This window comes from Rhineura floridana, chromosome 8 (genome assembly GCF_030035675.1).
Source record: "Rhineura floridana isolate rRhiFlo1 chromosome 8, rRhiFlo1.hap2, whole genome shotgun sequence".
NCBI lineage: Eukaryota > Metazoa > Chordata > Lepidosauria > Squamata > Rhineuridae > Rhineura > Rhineura floridana.
Window position 1 is genome coordinate 34,670,237 of NC_084487.1, and position 17,612 is coordinate 34,687,848.

The 17,612-nt window shown below is 45.3% G+C and overlaps 1 protein-coding gene and 1 non-coding gene across 2 annotated transcripts in view; both read right to left on the reverse strand.

The window, feature by feature from the left end:
• GNPTAB (N-acetylglucosamine-1-phosphate transferase subunits alpha and beta) overlaps window positions 1–17,612 on the reverse strand; it is a 67,387-nt gene that overhangs the window by 34,217 nt on the left and 15,558 nt on the right. Inside the window, exons 4-7 of the mRNA XM_061638857.1 lie at window positions 17,322–17,363; window positions 15,539–15,744; window positions 14,497–14,561; window positions 13,821–13,955 (exon numbers count right to left, since the gene is read on the reverse strand). Of these exons, the coding sequence (XP_061494841.1) occupies window positions 13,821–13,955; window positions 14,497–14,561; window positions 15,539–15,744; window positions 17,322–17,363 (448 nt within the window). The remainder of the gene's footprint in view (window positions 1–13,820; window positions 13,956–14,496; window positions 14,562–15,538; window positions 15,745–17,321; window positions 17,364–17,612) is intronic.
• LOC133363453 (5S ribosomal RNA) lies at window positions 16,159–16,277 on the reverse strand. Its single transcript, XR_009757678.1, has one exon. It is a non-coding gene; the product is annotated as a 5S ribosomal RNA (ribosomal RNA).

Genomic DNA, 17,612 nt, shown 5'->3' on the forward strand with positions numbered 1-17,612 from the left:
GAGAATATCATCTTTGCCTTTTTTTGCAGCACCATCCAGAGGATCACTTTGCACAAAACAAGAAGGTTTTGTCTCTGCTCTTGCCAAAATCACGTAATGCAGGGATGGGGAAATAGGCACAGGGGCCAAATGCTGCCCTCCAGGCCTGTTTGTTTGGCTTCAGTACTCTCCCCGGGCCTCACTGGACCTGCTCTACACTCTCACTAAGTGCTTTTGGCTGACTGGGACTGGGGTGCGTGGTTGAGCTGTGATAGGAGGTACATGTAGAAACCTCTGACTTTTGCATGGCTGGAATAGAGCCAGCTGGACAAAGGAGTCAAATTCTTTGCTCCACCGACTTTTGCCCCGCCCAACACTTGCATACAGTCCCCAGAAGATTGCCCATAATGGGATGAGACCCTCAGGCTGATGTAATACTTGGTATCAATATATTGCCTTTTTTTAAAAAAAAAAAGCTATCCAGCTGCATGAATCTTGACATAATTAACTCCAAGCCAAACTTATTCCTTTTGTGATTGACCTTTCCTCTTTCCTTTCAGACATTTGCCAAGTTTACCCATCTCATCCCATCCCAAACATAAGACCAGCTGTCACACTTGTGACATTTTAAGGCTGTTGATGGTCTGAATTCATGCGCCACCCGATAGCTCTAAATCTGACTCATGAGGTCTGTCATTAGAAAAATCTGACAAATTTCAGTCCTTCCAGAGCATCATCTGGACAAAGTGATGAAAGGGTGGCCTCAGTAGTAGTTAAGGCTGAGGTACAGTTATGGATAGCAGCAAACACTCTCCAAAAATAATGCTGGGGAAATGTTACAGATTGCAAAGCTGCCATCAGCAGCCTCACATTTATTTAGAAGAACAACAATGTCACACCGTCCCCTCCATAGCGTGTCATCTAAAATATATTTATGCAATGATTGGCAGAGGTTTCCATTGCAGCCAGGAAGGCCATATTACGATGGTCCGCCCCAGACACATGATGGATCCTGAAGGATTCCTGAATGCGCTGGGAGATTTGGAGCCGGCTGAAGGACGCCCGGTCGAAACCTTGGTGATGGAGTGGAACAGGGAGATCACTAGGGCAGTAGACCGGGTGGCTCCGAAACGTCCTCTCCCCCTGAATAGAGCTCAGACGGCTCCCTGGTATACACCACGGCTGCGGGGTCTGAGACAGGAGGTGAGACGACTAGAGCGCCGATGGCAGAAATCGTGCTCTGAAGACGATCGGACACTGGTCAAAGCGGCAATAGCTGCCTACCAAGTGGCAACAAAGGCAACAAAGAGGGAATTCTTTGCTGCCTCTATTGCGTCCGCAGAGTGTTGTCCCAGGAGGTTGTTCCAAGTGGTCCGAAGCCTGGTTGGTCCAGTTGCTCAGGAACCCATGGAGCATTCAAAAGCCTCCTATGACATGTTTGCTAAACACTTTGCCGATAAAATCGAACGCCTGAAGAACATGATTCCATACGTAGTGGACACAGGAAGTGAGCTAGAGTTGGCCAGTTGCATTCCGGTCCGGTGGGATCGGTTTCAGCCTCTTCTTTCTGAGGAAGTGGACAAGGTGCTCTCTACTGTGAAGCCAACCACCTGTCTGTTAGATCCTTGCCCCTTGTGGCTCATTATGAGCTGCAAAGAGAGACTGAGCGAAGGGATCAAGGCAATGGTAAATGCATCCTTGGAAGAGGGTGCAATGCCACTAGCCCTCAAGGAGGCAATGATAAAACCCATCTTGAAAAAGCCCTTCTTGGATCCCCAAGAGCTGAATAACTTCCGCCCAGTCTCTAATTTGCCATTCTTGGGCAAGGTGATTGAATGAGTGGTGGCCAAACAGTTACAGACACACTTGAATGAAGCAGATTATCTAGATCCATTCCAATCGGGCTTCAGGACTGGACATGGAACTGAAACAGCCTTGGTCGCCCTGGTGGATGATATGAGAAGGGCGCTGGATAGGGGAGGATATACCCTCCTCGTCCTCCTTGACCTCTCAGCGGCTTTCGATACTGTCGACCACGGTATCCTTTTAGATCGCCTGGAGGGATTAGGAATAGGGGGCACTGTTTTACGGTGGCTCCGTTCCTATCTCTCCGGTAGATATCAACGGGTAGTGTTGGGGGATGAGGTTTCAGACCCTTGGCCCCTAAACTGTGGTGTGCCACAGGGTTCTATCCTCTCCCCCATGCTATTCAACATCTATGTAAAGCCACTGGGGGCCATCATCAGGAGATTTGGGCTGCAGTGCCACCAATATGCGGATGACACTCAGCTCTATCTCTCATTTAAGTCCTCACCAGAGTTGGCTGTGGACACCATGTCCAAGTGCCTGGAATCCGTAAGTGGATGGATGGGGAGGAATAGGCTGAAACTAAACCCCGACAAGACCGAGGTGTTGCTCGTGGGAGACAGGAGAAGATTGGGAGATATAGACCTGGTGTTCAAGGGGGTAAGATTGCCCCTGAAAAACCAGGTCCGCAGCCTCGGGGTCATTCTTGACTCCCAGCTGTCCATGGAGGCTCAGATTTCGGCAGTGAGCCAGGCAGCTTGGTATCAATTACATCTGATACGAAGGCTGCAACCCTACCTTCCTGCCCATCTGCTAACAAGGGTGATACATGCCCTGGTCTCCTCCCGCTTAGACTACTGTAATGCGCTCTACATGGGGCTACCCTTGAAAATGGTCCAGAAATTACAACTGATACAGAATGCGGCGGCACGATTCATCAAGAATAGCCGTTGCCGTGATCATATCACTCCGGTGTTAGTAGACCTACACTGGCTACCAGTTGTTTACCGGGCCCAATTCAAGGTGTTGGTGCTGACCTTTAAAGCCCTATATGGTTTCGGCCCAGTTTATCTGAAGGAGCGCCTCCAGCATCACCAATTATGCCACCTGACGAGATCAGCCTCGCAAGACCTTCTCTCGGTCCCACCGGTGAAAATAGCTAGACTGGTGCAGACTAGAGAGAGGGCATTTTCGATTGTGGCCCCCACCCTCTGGAATTCCCTTCCTTTCGATCTTCGCCATGCCACCTCCCTGATAGGTTTCCGCCAGGCCTTGAAGCCCTGGCTGTTCAGGCAGGCCTATGGGATTTCTGGGATGGGTTAGTTTTTAATGCTGCTTCAATTTGGAAGAGTGGTACTGAGACGAATTGTGGTTTTATTGATTTATTATATTGTATGATTGTATTATTGTACGTCGCCTAGAGTGGCCGTTAACTCGGTCAGATAGGCGACTCAGAAATAAAATTTTATTATTTTATTATTATTATACAGGATTTCCCTGTGTCTCATCTTCCTCATCCTCACAGCTATGGAAACATGCGTAGCATTTCCCTGAGTGTAAGAAAAGTTAGCCTTTTCCTGGGTTTTCTTGATGGTTCTAAATCCTAGTAATCAAAATGTCTATGTGGATATAAACATACTCCCAAAACAGACCCCAAATTAAACAAATGAATGCAATTTAACAAAGCAAAGAAGGGCTACAAAGTTGTGGAAAACTATTTCTAAAATTATTGCATGGCAGATGTGAAGAACGGCTTTTCTTCTTCTTCCCATCTTCTAATCTTAGTCAATAAAGCTGACCTGCAATAAGTTCAGAACTTATAGATGGAAGTTGTACACATAATGGTTATGTTCAGTTATCACAATAAGTGATGGCTTACTGTGATGGGAATGAACCTAGCCAGGGCCGGTTCTAAAGGGCGGCCAGCTGGGGCATTGGCCCGAGGGCCCCTGGAGCTACGGGGGGCTCCTCAGCCGCCCCTCCACTCCCCTTCCGTGATCCGCAGCCCCCCCACGCCCCCCCACCTACCTGTCCTGTCTTTTACCATTGCCCTTAATGAAGATGGTGGCCGCAGTTTCCCTAAGGTACTGAAGCCCCTGCCGCCATCTTAGTTGATGGCAGAGATGTGCACGCATAGCACGCACGCATGCCATCAACAATGATTGCGGCAGAGGCATCATCCCCTTAGGGAAACCGCGGCCGCCATCTTCATTAAGGGCAATGGTAAAAGATAGCAGACAGGTAGGTGGGGAGACGTGGGGGGGCTGCATGCGTGTGTGCATGCATGCGCACGCACACGCCGGGGCCTGTCAGGCCCAGGATGAGACTCAGGAACCAGACCAGAGGTTGTAAGTAATTCGTGTTTTATTAGGGTAATGTCCAAACAAAGACTGCGTCTTCTCATGAATCAATACAGGGCTACAGGTCCTGCGGCATTGGGAGAAAGTTGACAGAGCAAGGGACTGCTTCCTGCCTGTTCTTTAAGAAGGGGCCAAACGGGCGCGCAACCTTTCGCTCCTCCTTAACTGCCCCTCAGGTACTGCCCGTCTTCCCCCCCCTTCTCTCCTGTCTTTTCAGCTGTCTGCGTGTGCGCGGTGAGGGGGGAAGCATCACCCCCTCCTCTTCTGAAGTTTCCGATTCCATTATGGGGGATAGGGGAGGGGCTGATGGTAAACTGTCTCTCCGCTTTTCTGCTGTGATCAGCCCTCCCTCTTGCTCTGAGCTGCTGAGAAGGGGGGGCGTGGGAATGTCCAGGGAGGATTCTGAAACTCCAGAGCTCTCAGGCTCCCCATTGCTAGGCGACCCTATCACTGGCATTTCCTCTGTTTCGTCTTCACTCCAAAGGGGGGAAGTTCCTCCCCCTTCCCTCTGCCATCCACCTGAATCCCCTTCTGTCAACTCCCCGAGCCCCTCAGGACCCCAGCTCTGCCTCTCGACACCATCCCCCCTCCCAAGCTGTGCCTCCCTCCCCCTGTCTGGCTTGGGACGGTGGGGAAAACGTTGATGGAAAAGTTTCACCAAATCTGGAGCATGCACATCAGCTGCATCTTCCCATGATCTGTCAGCCACTCCATAGCCTTTCCAGTGAATTAAGTACTGCAGCTTGTGGCGTCTGAGCCTGGAATCTAAGATCTCCCCAACTTCAAACTCAAGCTGCTCATTTACCAGGAGTGGAGCTCCGGGAGGCTCCTCCGGCCGCAACTCACTGGGAGGGGCAGCTTTCGTTAAGAGGGATCGATGAAACACAGGATGTATTTTAAACGTGTCGGTAGCTTCAGTCGGTACGCCACGGGATTAATTTGAGTTTCTATTTCGAAAGGACCCACCCTCTTGTCTTGTAATTTTCTACATTTGCCCGGCATCTGGAGGAAGCGGGTGGACAGCCATACCTGGTCTCCTGGTTGAAGGGGAGGGGCCTCCTTCCTGTGCAGGTCAGCAACTCGCTTGTACTCCGTTTTGGCTTCGTTTAACTGCTGTTTCAGTGTCTGTTGTGCCGCTTGCAATTCTTTAAGGAAGTCCTCAGCTGCCGGTACCAGCATTCCTTCTGAGCTACTTGGAAAGACTTTAGGATGGAATCCATAATTAGCGAAGAACGGGGTTTGTTGAGTGCTGGAGTGCAGAGAATTGTTGTAGGCGAACTCTGCAAAATGCAAATATGATACCCAGTCAGTCTGTTGATAGGACACATAACTTCGTAAATATCTTTCCAAAACGGCGTTCAAGCGTTCCGTCTGCCCATTTGTCTGGGGGTGATGGGCGGAGGAGAGTTTTAATTCCGTCTGCAACTGTTTCCACATTGCTCTCCAAAATTTGGCTGTGAACTGAGTTCCTCGGTCTGAGACTACGCTGTTTGGCAATCCATGCAGCCGGTAGACTTCTTTGATGAATAACTTGGCTGTTTGCTTAGCCTCTAAGGCCCCTGCACAAGGAAGAAAATGCGCCATTTTGGTAAGTAGATCTACCACTACTAAGATGGCTGTCATTCCTTGGGATTTGGGTAGGTCAGTTATAAAATCCATGGAGAGGTCCTTCCAGGGTTCGTGTGGGACACGTAACGGTTGTAACAGTCCTGCTGGTTTTCCTGTTTGTGTTTTTGTCCGCAGACAGACAGGGCAGGACTTTACATAGCTTTCAATATCCCGACGCATTTTAGGCCACCAGAAGTCCTTGGCCATGTTCTGAATGGTCTTGTAAATCCCAAAGTGTCCCGCTGTGATGGAATCATGGCACTGGCGTAGGATTCTGAGCCTTAATTCCCCTTCTGGCACATATCTGGCTGTTTTGAACCATAACAGTCCATTTCTCCAGTGAAAGGTTACTTCTGAGTCTTGACCTTGTCCCGTCTCCTGCCGATATTTTAGCATGTCTGTATCTTCTTGTTCTGCCTTTTTGAGTTCCTCTTCCCATGAAGGCTGGCAGGATCCCAACATTAATTTCTCTGGCGGGATCACGTACTGAGGTTGGTCCTCAGATTCACTTTCTTTGTATTGTGGCTGTCTGGATAAGGCATCCGCTCTCTGGTTTTTGGCTTGGGCATGGTAAGTAATCTGGAAGTTAAACCTAGTGAAGAACTGGGACCATCTTATCTGTCTCTGGTTCAGTTTTCTGGCTGTTTGGAGGCTTTCAAGATTCTTGTGGTCGGAGCGCACTTCGATCTGATGAGAGGCCCCCTCTAGGTATTGTCTCCAGTTTTCAAAAGAATCCTTGATGGCCAGCAGCTCCTTTCCCCATATTGTGTAGTTCTTCTCTGCAGGCTTTAACTTCCGAGAGAAGTACGCGCAGGGGTGCAGCTCCTTCCCTTCTTGGTCTAATTGCAGAAGGACCCCCCCCGATGGCAAAATCAGAAGCATCTGCTTCCACAACGAAAGGGCGGGTCGGGTCAGCAAAGCACAGAATGGGCTCGGAAGCGAACCTTCTCTTCAGCTCCTCAAAGGCCTTGATGGCATTCTCTGTCCATTGGAACTTCTTCTTTCCCCTTAAGCAGTCAGTCAGAGGAGCTGTTAATTTGGAAAACCCTGGAATGAACTTTCTGTAATAGTTGGCAAACCCTAGAAACCGTTGTACATCCTTCTTGGTATTAGGCAGGCCCCAGTCCAATATACAACTTACTTTCCCTGGGTCCATCTCCACTCCTTCCGCTGAGGTTCGGTACCCCAGGAAGTCCAAAGACTGGAGGTCAAATTTCTCTAACTTGGCATACAAGTGATTCTCTCTCAGTCTCTTCAGCACTGTTTTCACATGCTGATCATGGTCTTCCTGGTTGTTTGAGAACACCAGGATATCATCTAAGTAACAGATTACATACGTGTCCAACAGGTCTCTAAACACGTCGTTCATGAACTTTTGAAAAACTCCTGGACTTCCACAAAGTCCGAACGGCATGACCAGGTACTCAAACTGCCCATAAGCGGTCAAGAATCCCGTTTTCCATTCGTCTCCCTCCTTCATTCTGATCAGATTGTACGCCCCCCTCAAATCCAGCTTTGTGAAGATTTTTGCGGAGCGCAGTCGATCCAGCAACTCTGAGATCAGGGGCAGCGGGTAGCTGTTAGGGATGGTGATCTGGTTCAATGCGCGATAATCGTTACAGGGTCTGAGTTCCCCCCCTTCTTCTTCACAAACAACAGTGGTGCTCCAGCAGGGGACTGTGAGGGGCGTATGAATCCTCGCCTCAGGTTTTTATCCAGGAATTCCTTCAGGGCCTCCCTCTCAATCTCTGTGAGAGAGCAGATTCTTCCCGATGGGATGCTGGCTCCTGGCACGAGATCAATCGCACAGTCGTAAGGGCGGTGGGGAGGTAAAGTCTCTGCCTCTTTTTCATCAAATACATCTTTGAATTCTTCATACTTCGGCGGCAGGGTCACTTGCTCAATCTCATGCACTGCCCCCGCTAAGGTGTTCTTGATTCCTTCAGGTTGACAGTTCTCCTGGCAATACTGTGAGGTGAACCACACCACCGCCTCCTTCCAACTTATTTTGGGTTCATGCTTTGCTAGCCAGGGCATTCCCAGAATCACCTCAAAGTTCGAAAGATCTGACATGTATAGCGAAATGAACTCATCATGCCCAGGGATTTGAAGTTTCACTTCCTCCGTGGCTTGTGTCACCCCTCCTGACTTCAGGGGTCTTCCATCGATGGTCTCCACGGCTAGGGGAGCGTCCAGTTTCCACCAGGAAATTCCATGACGCTTGGCTAGTTTTGCATCAATAAAATTTGTGGAGGCTCCACTGTCAATTAAGGCCGTGGAATTAAACACCACTCCTCTGGAAGTTGTAATCCGAATAGGCAAGACCAACACCCCTTTTGAGGGAGGTTGGATCATTGGGGGGCCTTTATACAATGCTGCCCCCAGTCCACCGGCCTGCACGTGGACTGGGTATTCTAGTTTCCCGACGGCTCAACTTTTCCCCCTTTCAGTCCACAGTCTCTGGCCACATGGCCCGGCTTTGAACAATAAAAGCATAAACGTTCCCGGCGGCGTCTTTCCTTTTCCTCTTCCGACAGTCTTGGCCTAGCCCCTCCCTGTCCCTCAGTTGCATTACCTGCCATCCCTGCAGTGGGAAGGGTCTTGTTGCGGGATGCCGAGGCTGAGTATCTCGGGACCTCCTGCTTCCTTTCCAGGCGCCTTCCTTCCATCCGGTGATCTATCTGTAGGCATAGCCGGATGAGCCCTGGTAGGTCAGCGGGGGGGGGGAGGTCCTGGCCAACTCATCCAGGATTTCAGCATTTAATCCACTCCGGTACATAAACATCAGGGCGGCTTCATTGTAACCAGTTTCCTGGGACAGGATTTTAAAAGCGTTAGTGTACTCGGAAACAGTCCCTTTAGCTTGCTTCAGAGCGCCTAGCTGCCGCGCTACTGTTTCAGCTCTTTGCGGGTCTTGGAACATCTCGGTCATCTCCTCTATAAATCCTCTGTACCTTCTCAAGACAGTATCCTTTCTCATGAGATACGGAGTCACCCATTTTGCAGCTTCCCCCTCCAGGAGGCTAATCACGAAGGCTACTTTAGCCCCATCGTCTGGAAATTCCGTGTGCCTGACATCCAGATATAACTCACATTGAGCCACGAAAGTTGCCAACTGATCACTTTGTCCCGCGTATTTTGGGGGCAGTCCAATGGGGACCTTTACTGCGGCAGCTGGAGGGGCTGTTCGCATCTGGTCTATCGTGGCCTTCAAGGTTTGATTATCCATCTTCAGCGCCTGGACTGCTGCTAGCAGGGCTTGAACATCCGTCTGCAAATCAGCTACCTTAGTCCTCAAGAGTTTCACTTCTTCCATCTCAGAAATGGGGTTCGTTCCCCCCGCTGCTCCCTTTGACATCTTGTCCCAGTCAAGTGAAGAGAGCGTTGAGGGTGATTTAGGTGGCTCTGTCAAGCTGTCAGGCCCAGGATGAGACTCAGGAACCAGACCAGAGGTTGTAAGTAATTCGTGTTTTATTAGGGTAATGTCCAAACAAAGACTGCGTCTTCTCATGAATCAATACAGGGCTACAGGTCCTGCGGCATTGGGAGAAAGTTGACAGAGCAAGGGACTGCTTCCCGCCTGTTCTTTAAGAAGGGGCCAAACGGGCGCGCAACCTTTCGCTCCTCCTTAACTGCCCCTCAGGTACTGCCCGTCTTCCCCCCCTTCTCTCCTGTCTTTTCAGCTGTCTGCGTGTGCGCGGTGAGGGGGGAAGCATCACCCCCTCCTCTTCTGAAGTTTCCGATTCCATTATGGGGGATAGGGGAGGGGCTGATGGTAAACTGTCTCTCCGCTTTTCTGCTGTGATCAGCCCTCCCTCTTGCTCTGAGCTGCTGAGAAGGGGGGGCGTGGGAATGTCCAGGAAGGATTCTGAAACTCCAGAGCTCTCAGGCTCCCCGTTGCTAGGCGACCCTATCACTGGCATTTCCTCTGTTTCGTCTTCACTCCAAAGGGGGGAAGTTCCTCCCCCTTCCCTCTGCCATCCACCTGAATCCCCTTCTGTCAACTTCCCGAGCCCCTCGGGACCCCAGCTCTGCCTCTCGACAGGGCCCAGGGCAAGCTGATGCGCAAGGGCCCTGGCATGCCCTGAACCTAGCCTCCCCCTGGGCTTGTGCACTTCTCCCCTGGAAAGAACTAATGCAATGTGCTCTATGTGGGGCTGCCCTTGAGATTGGTCCAGAAGCTGCAGCTACTGCAAAATATGATGGCTCGACTGCTCACTGAGGCAGGATATTGCCACCATGTTACAACACTCCTGAAGAAATTGCACTGGCTGCCAATCAGCTACCAGGCTAACTTCATGATCCTGGCAAAGTCCTATACAGCTTGGGACCAGGGGACCTGAAAGATTGTGTCACCCCTTATATACCCAATCATTCACTGCACCCCGCAGGTCAAGGCCACCTGAAGACACCATCTTTTCAGAAGATCTGTTCCTTACAATATAGGAATCTAGCCTTTAGTGTTGTGGCCTCTATCCTTTGGAATTCCCTCCCATTCAATATTAGACTGGATGTCACCTCTGTTTTCTTTTCGGCACATACTGAAGACATTCCTCTTTCAAGAAAGCTTTTAAAGGAGAGATGTTTCCCAGTCTGCATCTGTACTAGTATTATTTTTAGATGTTCTAATGTTTGTGAGTTTGCTACCCTGAGCTCCTTTGGGAGGAATGATGGGATAGAAATTTAATAAATAAATAAAGGCCCGTTGATGTTTGTGTCAGGAGCTGATGGTAATCTGCTCCAGGGTCTCGCTTCTGCCTTCCGTCAAGATGCACTGGTCTTTCTTAAGCAGCCCTAGGGAAGGGCACTAGCCCAATAAATATCCTTGATCTACTTTGGGGGGAAAAGGGAAGCTGTTTTCAACCAGTCCTGCTTAGTTCTCTTAAACTGAACTCACAACAGGGAATATCAGCAAATTATCTTGTATGTGTTTGTCAACATACAGAGCAGGTTTGGACAGGGTTCTCAGCGCATGCAGCCTGTGTATTCTCTCTGTAGAGGACATATCAGTGCTGCACAGATATGCATGATTTGGATGTAACTTTTACATAGGGTCTATGCAGTGGTTTCCTGGGTTTTATGTGGGCTAACAACTGCATGGTTCAGGGTCATGTATGTAAACCCTACACAACATGAGCTCAATCCACAAGCCTCAAAGAAGGACAGTTGAACAATTTCATTCCCATGTTTCCAATGTGCATAGGCTCTACAGACCTGGAGTCAAACTAGACATTATTATTTTAATTATCTGTTTAGCAACCACACCAGGTGATTTTTAATTTTATTCATAGCAGGCTCCCTGATTTTCACTGGGAATGCAGCACAGGGGAAGATGAAAACTAATCCAGTCTCCCAGTTATGATCCTGACAAAAATCCCCTTCCCCACCCCCAGTATTAAACTTTTTTTAAAAAGCTCCTGTTGGCACCCATGTGAACATTCTTCCCTAACGCCCAAGTTGGAAGTTGGATTTTTGTTGGGATCATAGCTGGGAAGGAAGGGTTAAATGACATCATGATTCTCGATGAAAACCAGGGACCCCTACACATAGTGCTTGGTTTTTTTTAACTATCCCAACATAGGAAGTTGAGTTTGACCCCTAGAGTCCATAACACAAAAATCTGGAAAGAAATTACAAATAAAAAAGGAATATTACAATGCAAGAGAGTAGGTACAATCTAATCTACAGGAACGTGCATATGCAGGATAACAGATCTCTCAACAGAAACAGAGTGTAACATTTTAAGCAGACCCCCCAGAACTAACGTACAGTCCAAGAGACATACCAAATCCAATATTATCCTAATCATAAAGAAAGGCATGGGGAACCTCAGACTCAGAGGCTGAATGTGGCCCTCCAAACCTCTCTATCTGGCCCTCAGAACTCTCCCCAGGCCCCACTGCTGACTGGCCCCACTTTGCACCCTGAGTGTTTTTGCCTGGCTGGAATACATCCTTGAACTTTGATAATGCCTCTTGCATGGAATACAGCCTCTGATATCTAACACAGCTTGTACAATGTTTTCAAATACTATCTGCATGTTTTAAGTTTTTTTTTAAAGAAGAAATAATAATCCCCAATGTTGTCTATAAATAACATTATTGCCACAGGCTTCAGCTGTAATGCGTTCAGGAAGAGGTAGCAGAAGTTATTAGAATCAGTTTAAATACAGCCATGGAACAAAGGTCATTGTCCCCCAGGTATTGCTTGGCTCCAGTCTCGTGCCACGTATTTGTTCTGTAAGTGTTTTACAGCCAAAATTCAGTCCTGTTTAACCCAAATCAAATATTTAAGGAACTGGATTTTTAAAAACAAATCTAATGGAAAGCCCTTCCCACACACTCTGTCCCAGATGCTAACCTGTAACATCCGTCAATACAAGATGGTTATGCAAGCTTGAAATAACTACTACGGTGGGAATGTTTGGTCAAACACTGGGTTTTCTTACACCATGATTATCATCAAATTCAAACTTTATATAAAAAAATTAGGAATGACAACTCTTACGTTCTAGTTTATGCTAGGTAAATTATCATTATTATCATATCATTATTATTATTATTGCATTTATATACCACCCCATAGCCGAAGCTCTCTGGGCAGTTTACAACAATTAAAAACATTAAAAACAAATATACAAATTTAAAAAGCACATTTTAAAAAAACCAATTTAAAAACACATGCTAACACCTACACTGGCAGCAAAATACAGATCTAAAATCCAGGCATCAAACTTTCAGGCCTAAGAAGGGCACAAATTTGGAATATTTATTTATAGGTCACCTTTGCAAAACTTTGAACCCAAGCATTCACAAAGATTTGAGAAGAGTTGGGTGACACCTAGTGGCCAAACACAAATTTCTACACAATGTTGCCATTTTGCACCATAGCATGAAATAATACAATTTCTTTGTTTCTATGGGACTAACTCACACACTTCTTTCCACATGCATCCTTAACTATTTTACAGATTTTTTTCCCTACAGAATTTCATTGCTTGATTTAAATGCAAAATTATGCAATTTAAATTGATTAAAATGCATTCAACCAATTATCTAAAGTAATCAGCTGAAAGCTCAACTTGATGTAAGTATCAGAAGGTACAGTGATATAACAGCTAAACATACATTCAAATAATTCAGATTTGTATCCACTTTTGAAAACAGAAAGCAAAACAATACTTGGGGTTCAAATAGTTAGGATTAGATTGTTAGAACACGGTTCCTCGTAGGAAGGATTTAATGAAGGAATCTGAGCGAGGATAGTGGCTGGGATTCAAATAACTACATACCTAGTTCTGGGTGAGTAAGGGGGATTTGCATTTGTGTCACTTAAACATCAGCCTCTCATGCTGCATACCACTTTTAAAACTGATGGGGGCTTATAACATGGATCTGCTGTTTAAAGGGGGGCAGGAGGACAAAAATCCTACTGGGCTTCTCCAGCTCTTACGTCTTTAACTCATAGAACATCCATGGAATAATTGCATAGACCCTATGTAAAAGTTCTATCTAATGCATGAGCACATGGCTGGTGGTTAAATGTCTTCCTAGGCATAGTGCACATAGGCTATATGCAACACAGAATCCAGGCCAAAACAGCTGTATGCATTGACCAACGCTTAAGGGAATTTGATGATCTTCCCTTTATTGGGTTCAGATTAAAAGGAATGGGGCAACCTCTTTACCAAAGCATGTCAGGGGTATTTATTGGGCAATTGGAAAATTGGCACATGTTATCTTGCAGGTACACAATTTATATTACTATACCTTTTTCCAGCAGCTTGTAGAACAATGTGGCAGGGCTCACAGAAACTTGGAGAGGGTGTTGTAGGCCATCTAGTCTGACCTCCTAGATTTCCTGCATCAAGCAGAACTAGGCCAACCCCAACAGACGTTTTTTGGATTCAAATGCAGATTTAGCATGTTTTAAATAAATAGTAGACAGAGAGTAAAAGGGCAGCAGAAAATCAGCCTGACATGAACACAAGGAGAAAGTGACTTTTAGCAGAAGACTTACTCCACAATTTCTCTGCTCAATTTTGCTCTTGATCTAGCCAACACTCACCTGCTTTATCTTGGAAGCAAGGGTTTCCGGCAGTTTTGTTCTTAGTTGATTTGTCTCTTTGAATGTAAGTGGAAAGCCTTTGAGGAAAACTAAGTCTTGCATTATCACTAAGCCAGGAACTTCTTTGTCGGTAGTCTATAAGAAAGGAAATGTCATATTTCTCTTCTTTTTAAAGGATTAACATTAATTTTTTCACTGTGCCCTAGAGGAGAACTCTAAAACATTTTGGTGATAAATTCACTTTTAGCATAAGAATTTTATTTACAAGTCTCACAGGCATTATCAATCAACCAATATTTATTACAGTCAAAGGACAATAAAAAATTATTACAGTAAATCCTTACAAAGATAAAAAACAAAAAATGCAAGAAAAACATACAGTGCTCTTCAATCTCAATCAAAGCAATAAAAACATTAATGGTATATAATAATAATGGTTACACTAATCTACCAAAATCTTGGGCTTGTCCTCAAAGTAGCCCTTGAAGTTGTTCTCTTGTTCCTACTGCTATTGACAGAAAGTATCACAGGAATATTCAAGAAGGAAGAATTAAAGAAAGAAAGGATTTTTAAAAACAGGAGCTCAGATCCAAGTGAGGACTGAGGTCATAGTTTCAAACAAGTTTATATCCTAACCTTCTAGTAAATATACTGACATCATTTAAAAGAGACATACCAAATAGCCCCTCCACGCTGCTTGCCTGCTGCTCTCCTTTAACATCTGAGAATGGGTATCTTCAGCTGGGAGATTTAAGAATTCAAAGCACGGGTCAAGACTTCAATATACTGCAGATTTTTAAATAAAATTCTTAAGATCTCACATATACTTGCTATGGACACTTTGGGAAAGCACTGCAGAATGGGGATACCTGCCCCATCCATTAGAGTTGGTTATTATTACATTTTAAAGCCAAATGCAAAATTTGTTAGCTGGTGGATGAAACTGACCTAAAATAAATACCCTGATCAGATCAGGATGCCCAGGCCAGGACAAGGGGATGTCTCGCTGGGACCTGTAACAAAATGTTGGGAGTATGAAGTCCTGTTCAGGATCCCAGCAATTCCATTTAATACCCCCTCCCTCCAGTTTTCAAACCCCACTCCACCCCCAACAGTCCTCATTATGCTGTTTTGTCCCTCCCACTTTACAAGAGTTTTCCCCCTTTAAATGTGTCTGCAGCCCTCAGGGTTCTCCCAAGGCTCTTGTGTGTGTGTGGTGCCATTTTGGCTGCATAAGGTACGTTCTTCATACCTAACCTCATTGTGAAAGTAGACGTGCAGCATGAGAGGATAATGACATATTCCCCATTTTGCCACCTTCAAGAATACATATTCTCTCTCTATCTCCCTCTGCTGTTGTTGAAAATTTAAGAAATTGTAAGCAGTTGGCCTTTAAATAAAATAATTGATGAAATGTCTTGAGATGTTATTTTTATTAGGGTGGCACCATTGACACTGATATTTTTGCATATAAAATCACTACGTGTACATATTTCTTTGCATATTATTAGATCAAGTTTCTAGAACATTTAAGGAGGACTTATTTTTAGGATACATTCTCCTCTGCCTACTAAGTTTATCTACTGACATCCTTTGAATCATTGCAACAAGAGAAGTGGAAAAAAAATATCCTAGAGAAAAATCCCCTGAAAAAGTAGCAATCTTATGGTAAACTATATGTTTTCAATTAATGGGAGAAGACTAAAATAGATGCTTACCTTCTTTAGAATTGTCGAAAACAACTATGGTAACATTCGTAGAAGGATTTTTTGGCTTTGCAACTGAGAATATATTGCTGGCAGATCTCAAGAGGGGATAGACAGATGGCAGGTCCTTAATAGTGATGTTGCTTGGCAAAGATGGATCCAAGACCAGCATTGGCACTTTAATGCAGTGCGTCAGTAAACACTCCAGTTGCTTCTCACTAGGATCAACATAGCAAGCAAAGTCACGCTTATTCTCAGGTTCAAACTGGCATGTGGCTACTTATCTTTGACTAATGTTTGATTAAGAAGCACCCAAAAAGATGGTATTGCCTGCTTTCTCTGTAGTCATATTTTGCAGAAATATATCCCGTGTCAGATCTGTAATTAAGGTATTGTTTTAAAAATATTTGTCATATGTCACAGTGCATTGCATACATACAGCCTGTAAAGCTTGCTCAGCTTGAGCAAATACAGAAGCCAGAAATGAATTAGAAAGCAGTCGATGTACTCTGTTGTTATATGCCTTCAAGTCAATTACGACTTATGGCGACCCTATTAATCTTTTTTGGATATATTTATAGGGTTTTCATGGTAAGAGGTATTCAAAGGTGGTTTACCATTGCCTTCCTCTAAGCCTACGGCACCCGGTATTCCCAGGTTGTCTCCCATCCAAGTACTAACCAGGCCTGACCCTGCTTAGCTTCCAAGATCAGACGAGATCAGGCACGTTCAGGGTAGTATGGCCGTAGGCATGTACTCTGTTACTACGCACATAATTTAGGATACTACACGAGTACAGATAACCACAACCATAGAAGCTGCACATATTTATGGGTGAACATACTATCATGACTATGCTTGGATGTTTTAAATATAAGCATTTTTCAATAGTGTATAGTTTTGCTTTTAAGCACTATGGGTTTTATGTCAATGAATGCAAGTGTGATGGAAAAAGGAGAAATAATAATTTTTTTTAAATAAAAAGACATGATCCACCATTATCCTGAAATAAGGCCTTGAATTAGACTGATTTGGAGTACCCACAATCTTTACTCTCCCCAGTTCACTTCCCTATACCCCCAAGGAAAGAATCCTTCAACCAGCCACCCCATCTCCCTTTTAAGTCTCTACTACCTCCTTACGCTTTGGTCTTTCATAAGACTCTCTGCCTTGCTAATTTGCTGCCATGTATCCTGATCACTCTAAGTGATGGGTTAAGGCATCACTTCCAGTCAAGGCTCATGACACAATAACACATACCCCGACAGCACCAAGCACTTGTGCCACTGTCCCTGGCTGTCCTCCTAATTCCAACATAGCTCGGCCTTGCTCTATGCAAATGTGCAGCCCACATCTTTCTTCTCTTTAGGTGGGGTGTTTGTTGACCCCACACATTAACCCTTTTTGTCTCATTTTGCCATCAGATAATTTTAAGGAGGCTGTCCTTTGGCAACTACTAAGTAGATTTACATGGGCCTTGCTGCCACATCATTTACATTCTTCTAACAGTTAGAGGTCAAAATAAAACATGACAACATCCACATGGACATCACACAAACTGCTTTAGAGTTGTATGGATCATATGGAATAACCACCAAAGTCTAATTTTGTGTGGCCAGATGTATTTTATTACATGAAATGTTTACTTTTAGACATAACTACCAGTTTTGCCCTATCCCTTTTATCTTGGCTAATTTTCACTCACTCAAAATTACAGTATCAATTAAAGCCCATATAGAAATTAATATAACTGATGATGGAAAGCCTAACAAAAAACACTCATATTATTTCTTACCTTTTCTTAGTTGGTTCAGTTGCATTCTTTCCAAGAATTTCCCTGAAGAACAAGTAAACATGGAACTATTAACACCCCGATTTATAAACACAGTCAATATACACAGACATTTTAATTATTTTTCCACCTTTGAGACTTTAACAGAAACTCAATAAACTGAGATTTTGCACGAACAACCCTGCAAAAGCAATTCCAGTGTGAATCAACTTATTAACCTCCCACATTCAAGTCCCCTTTCAAATATTACACCAGCTGTATGGAACAGGTAACCTGCAAACTCCTCTAAAATGA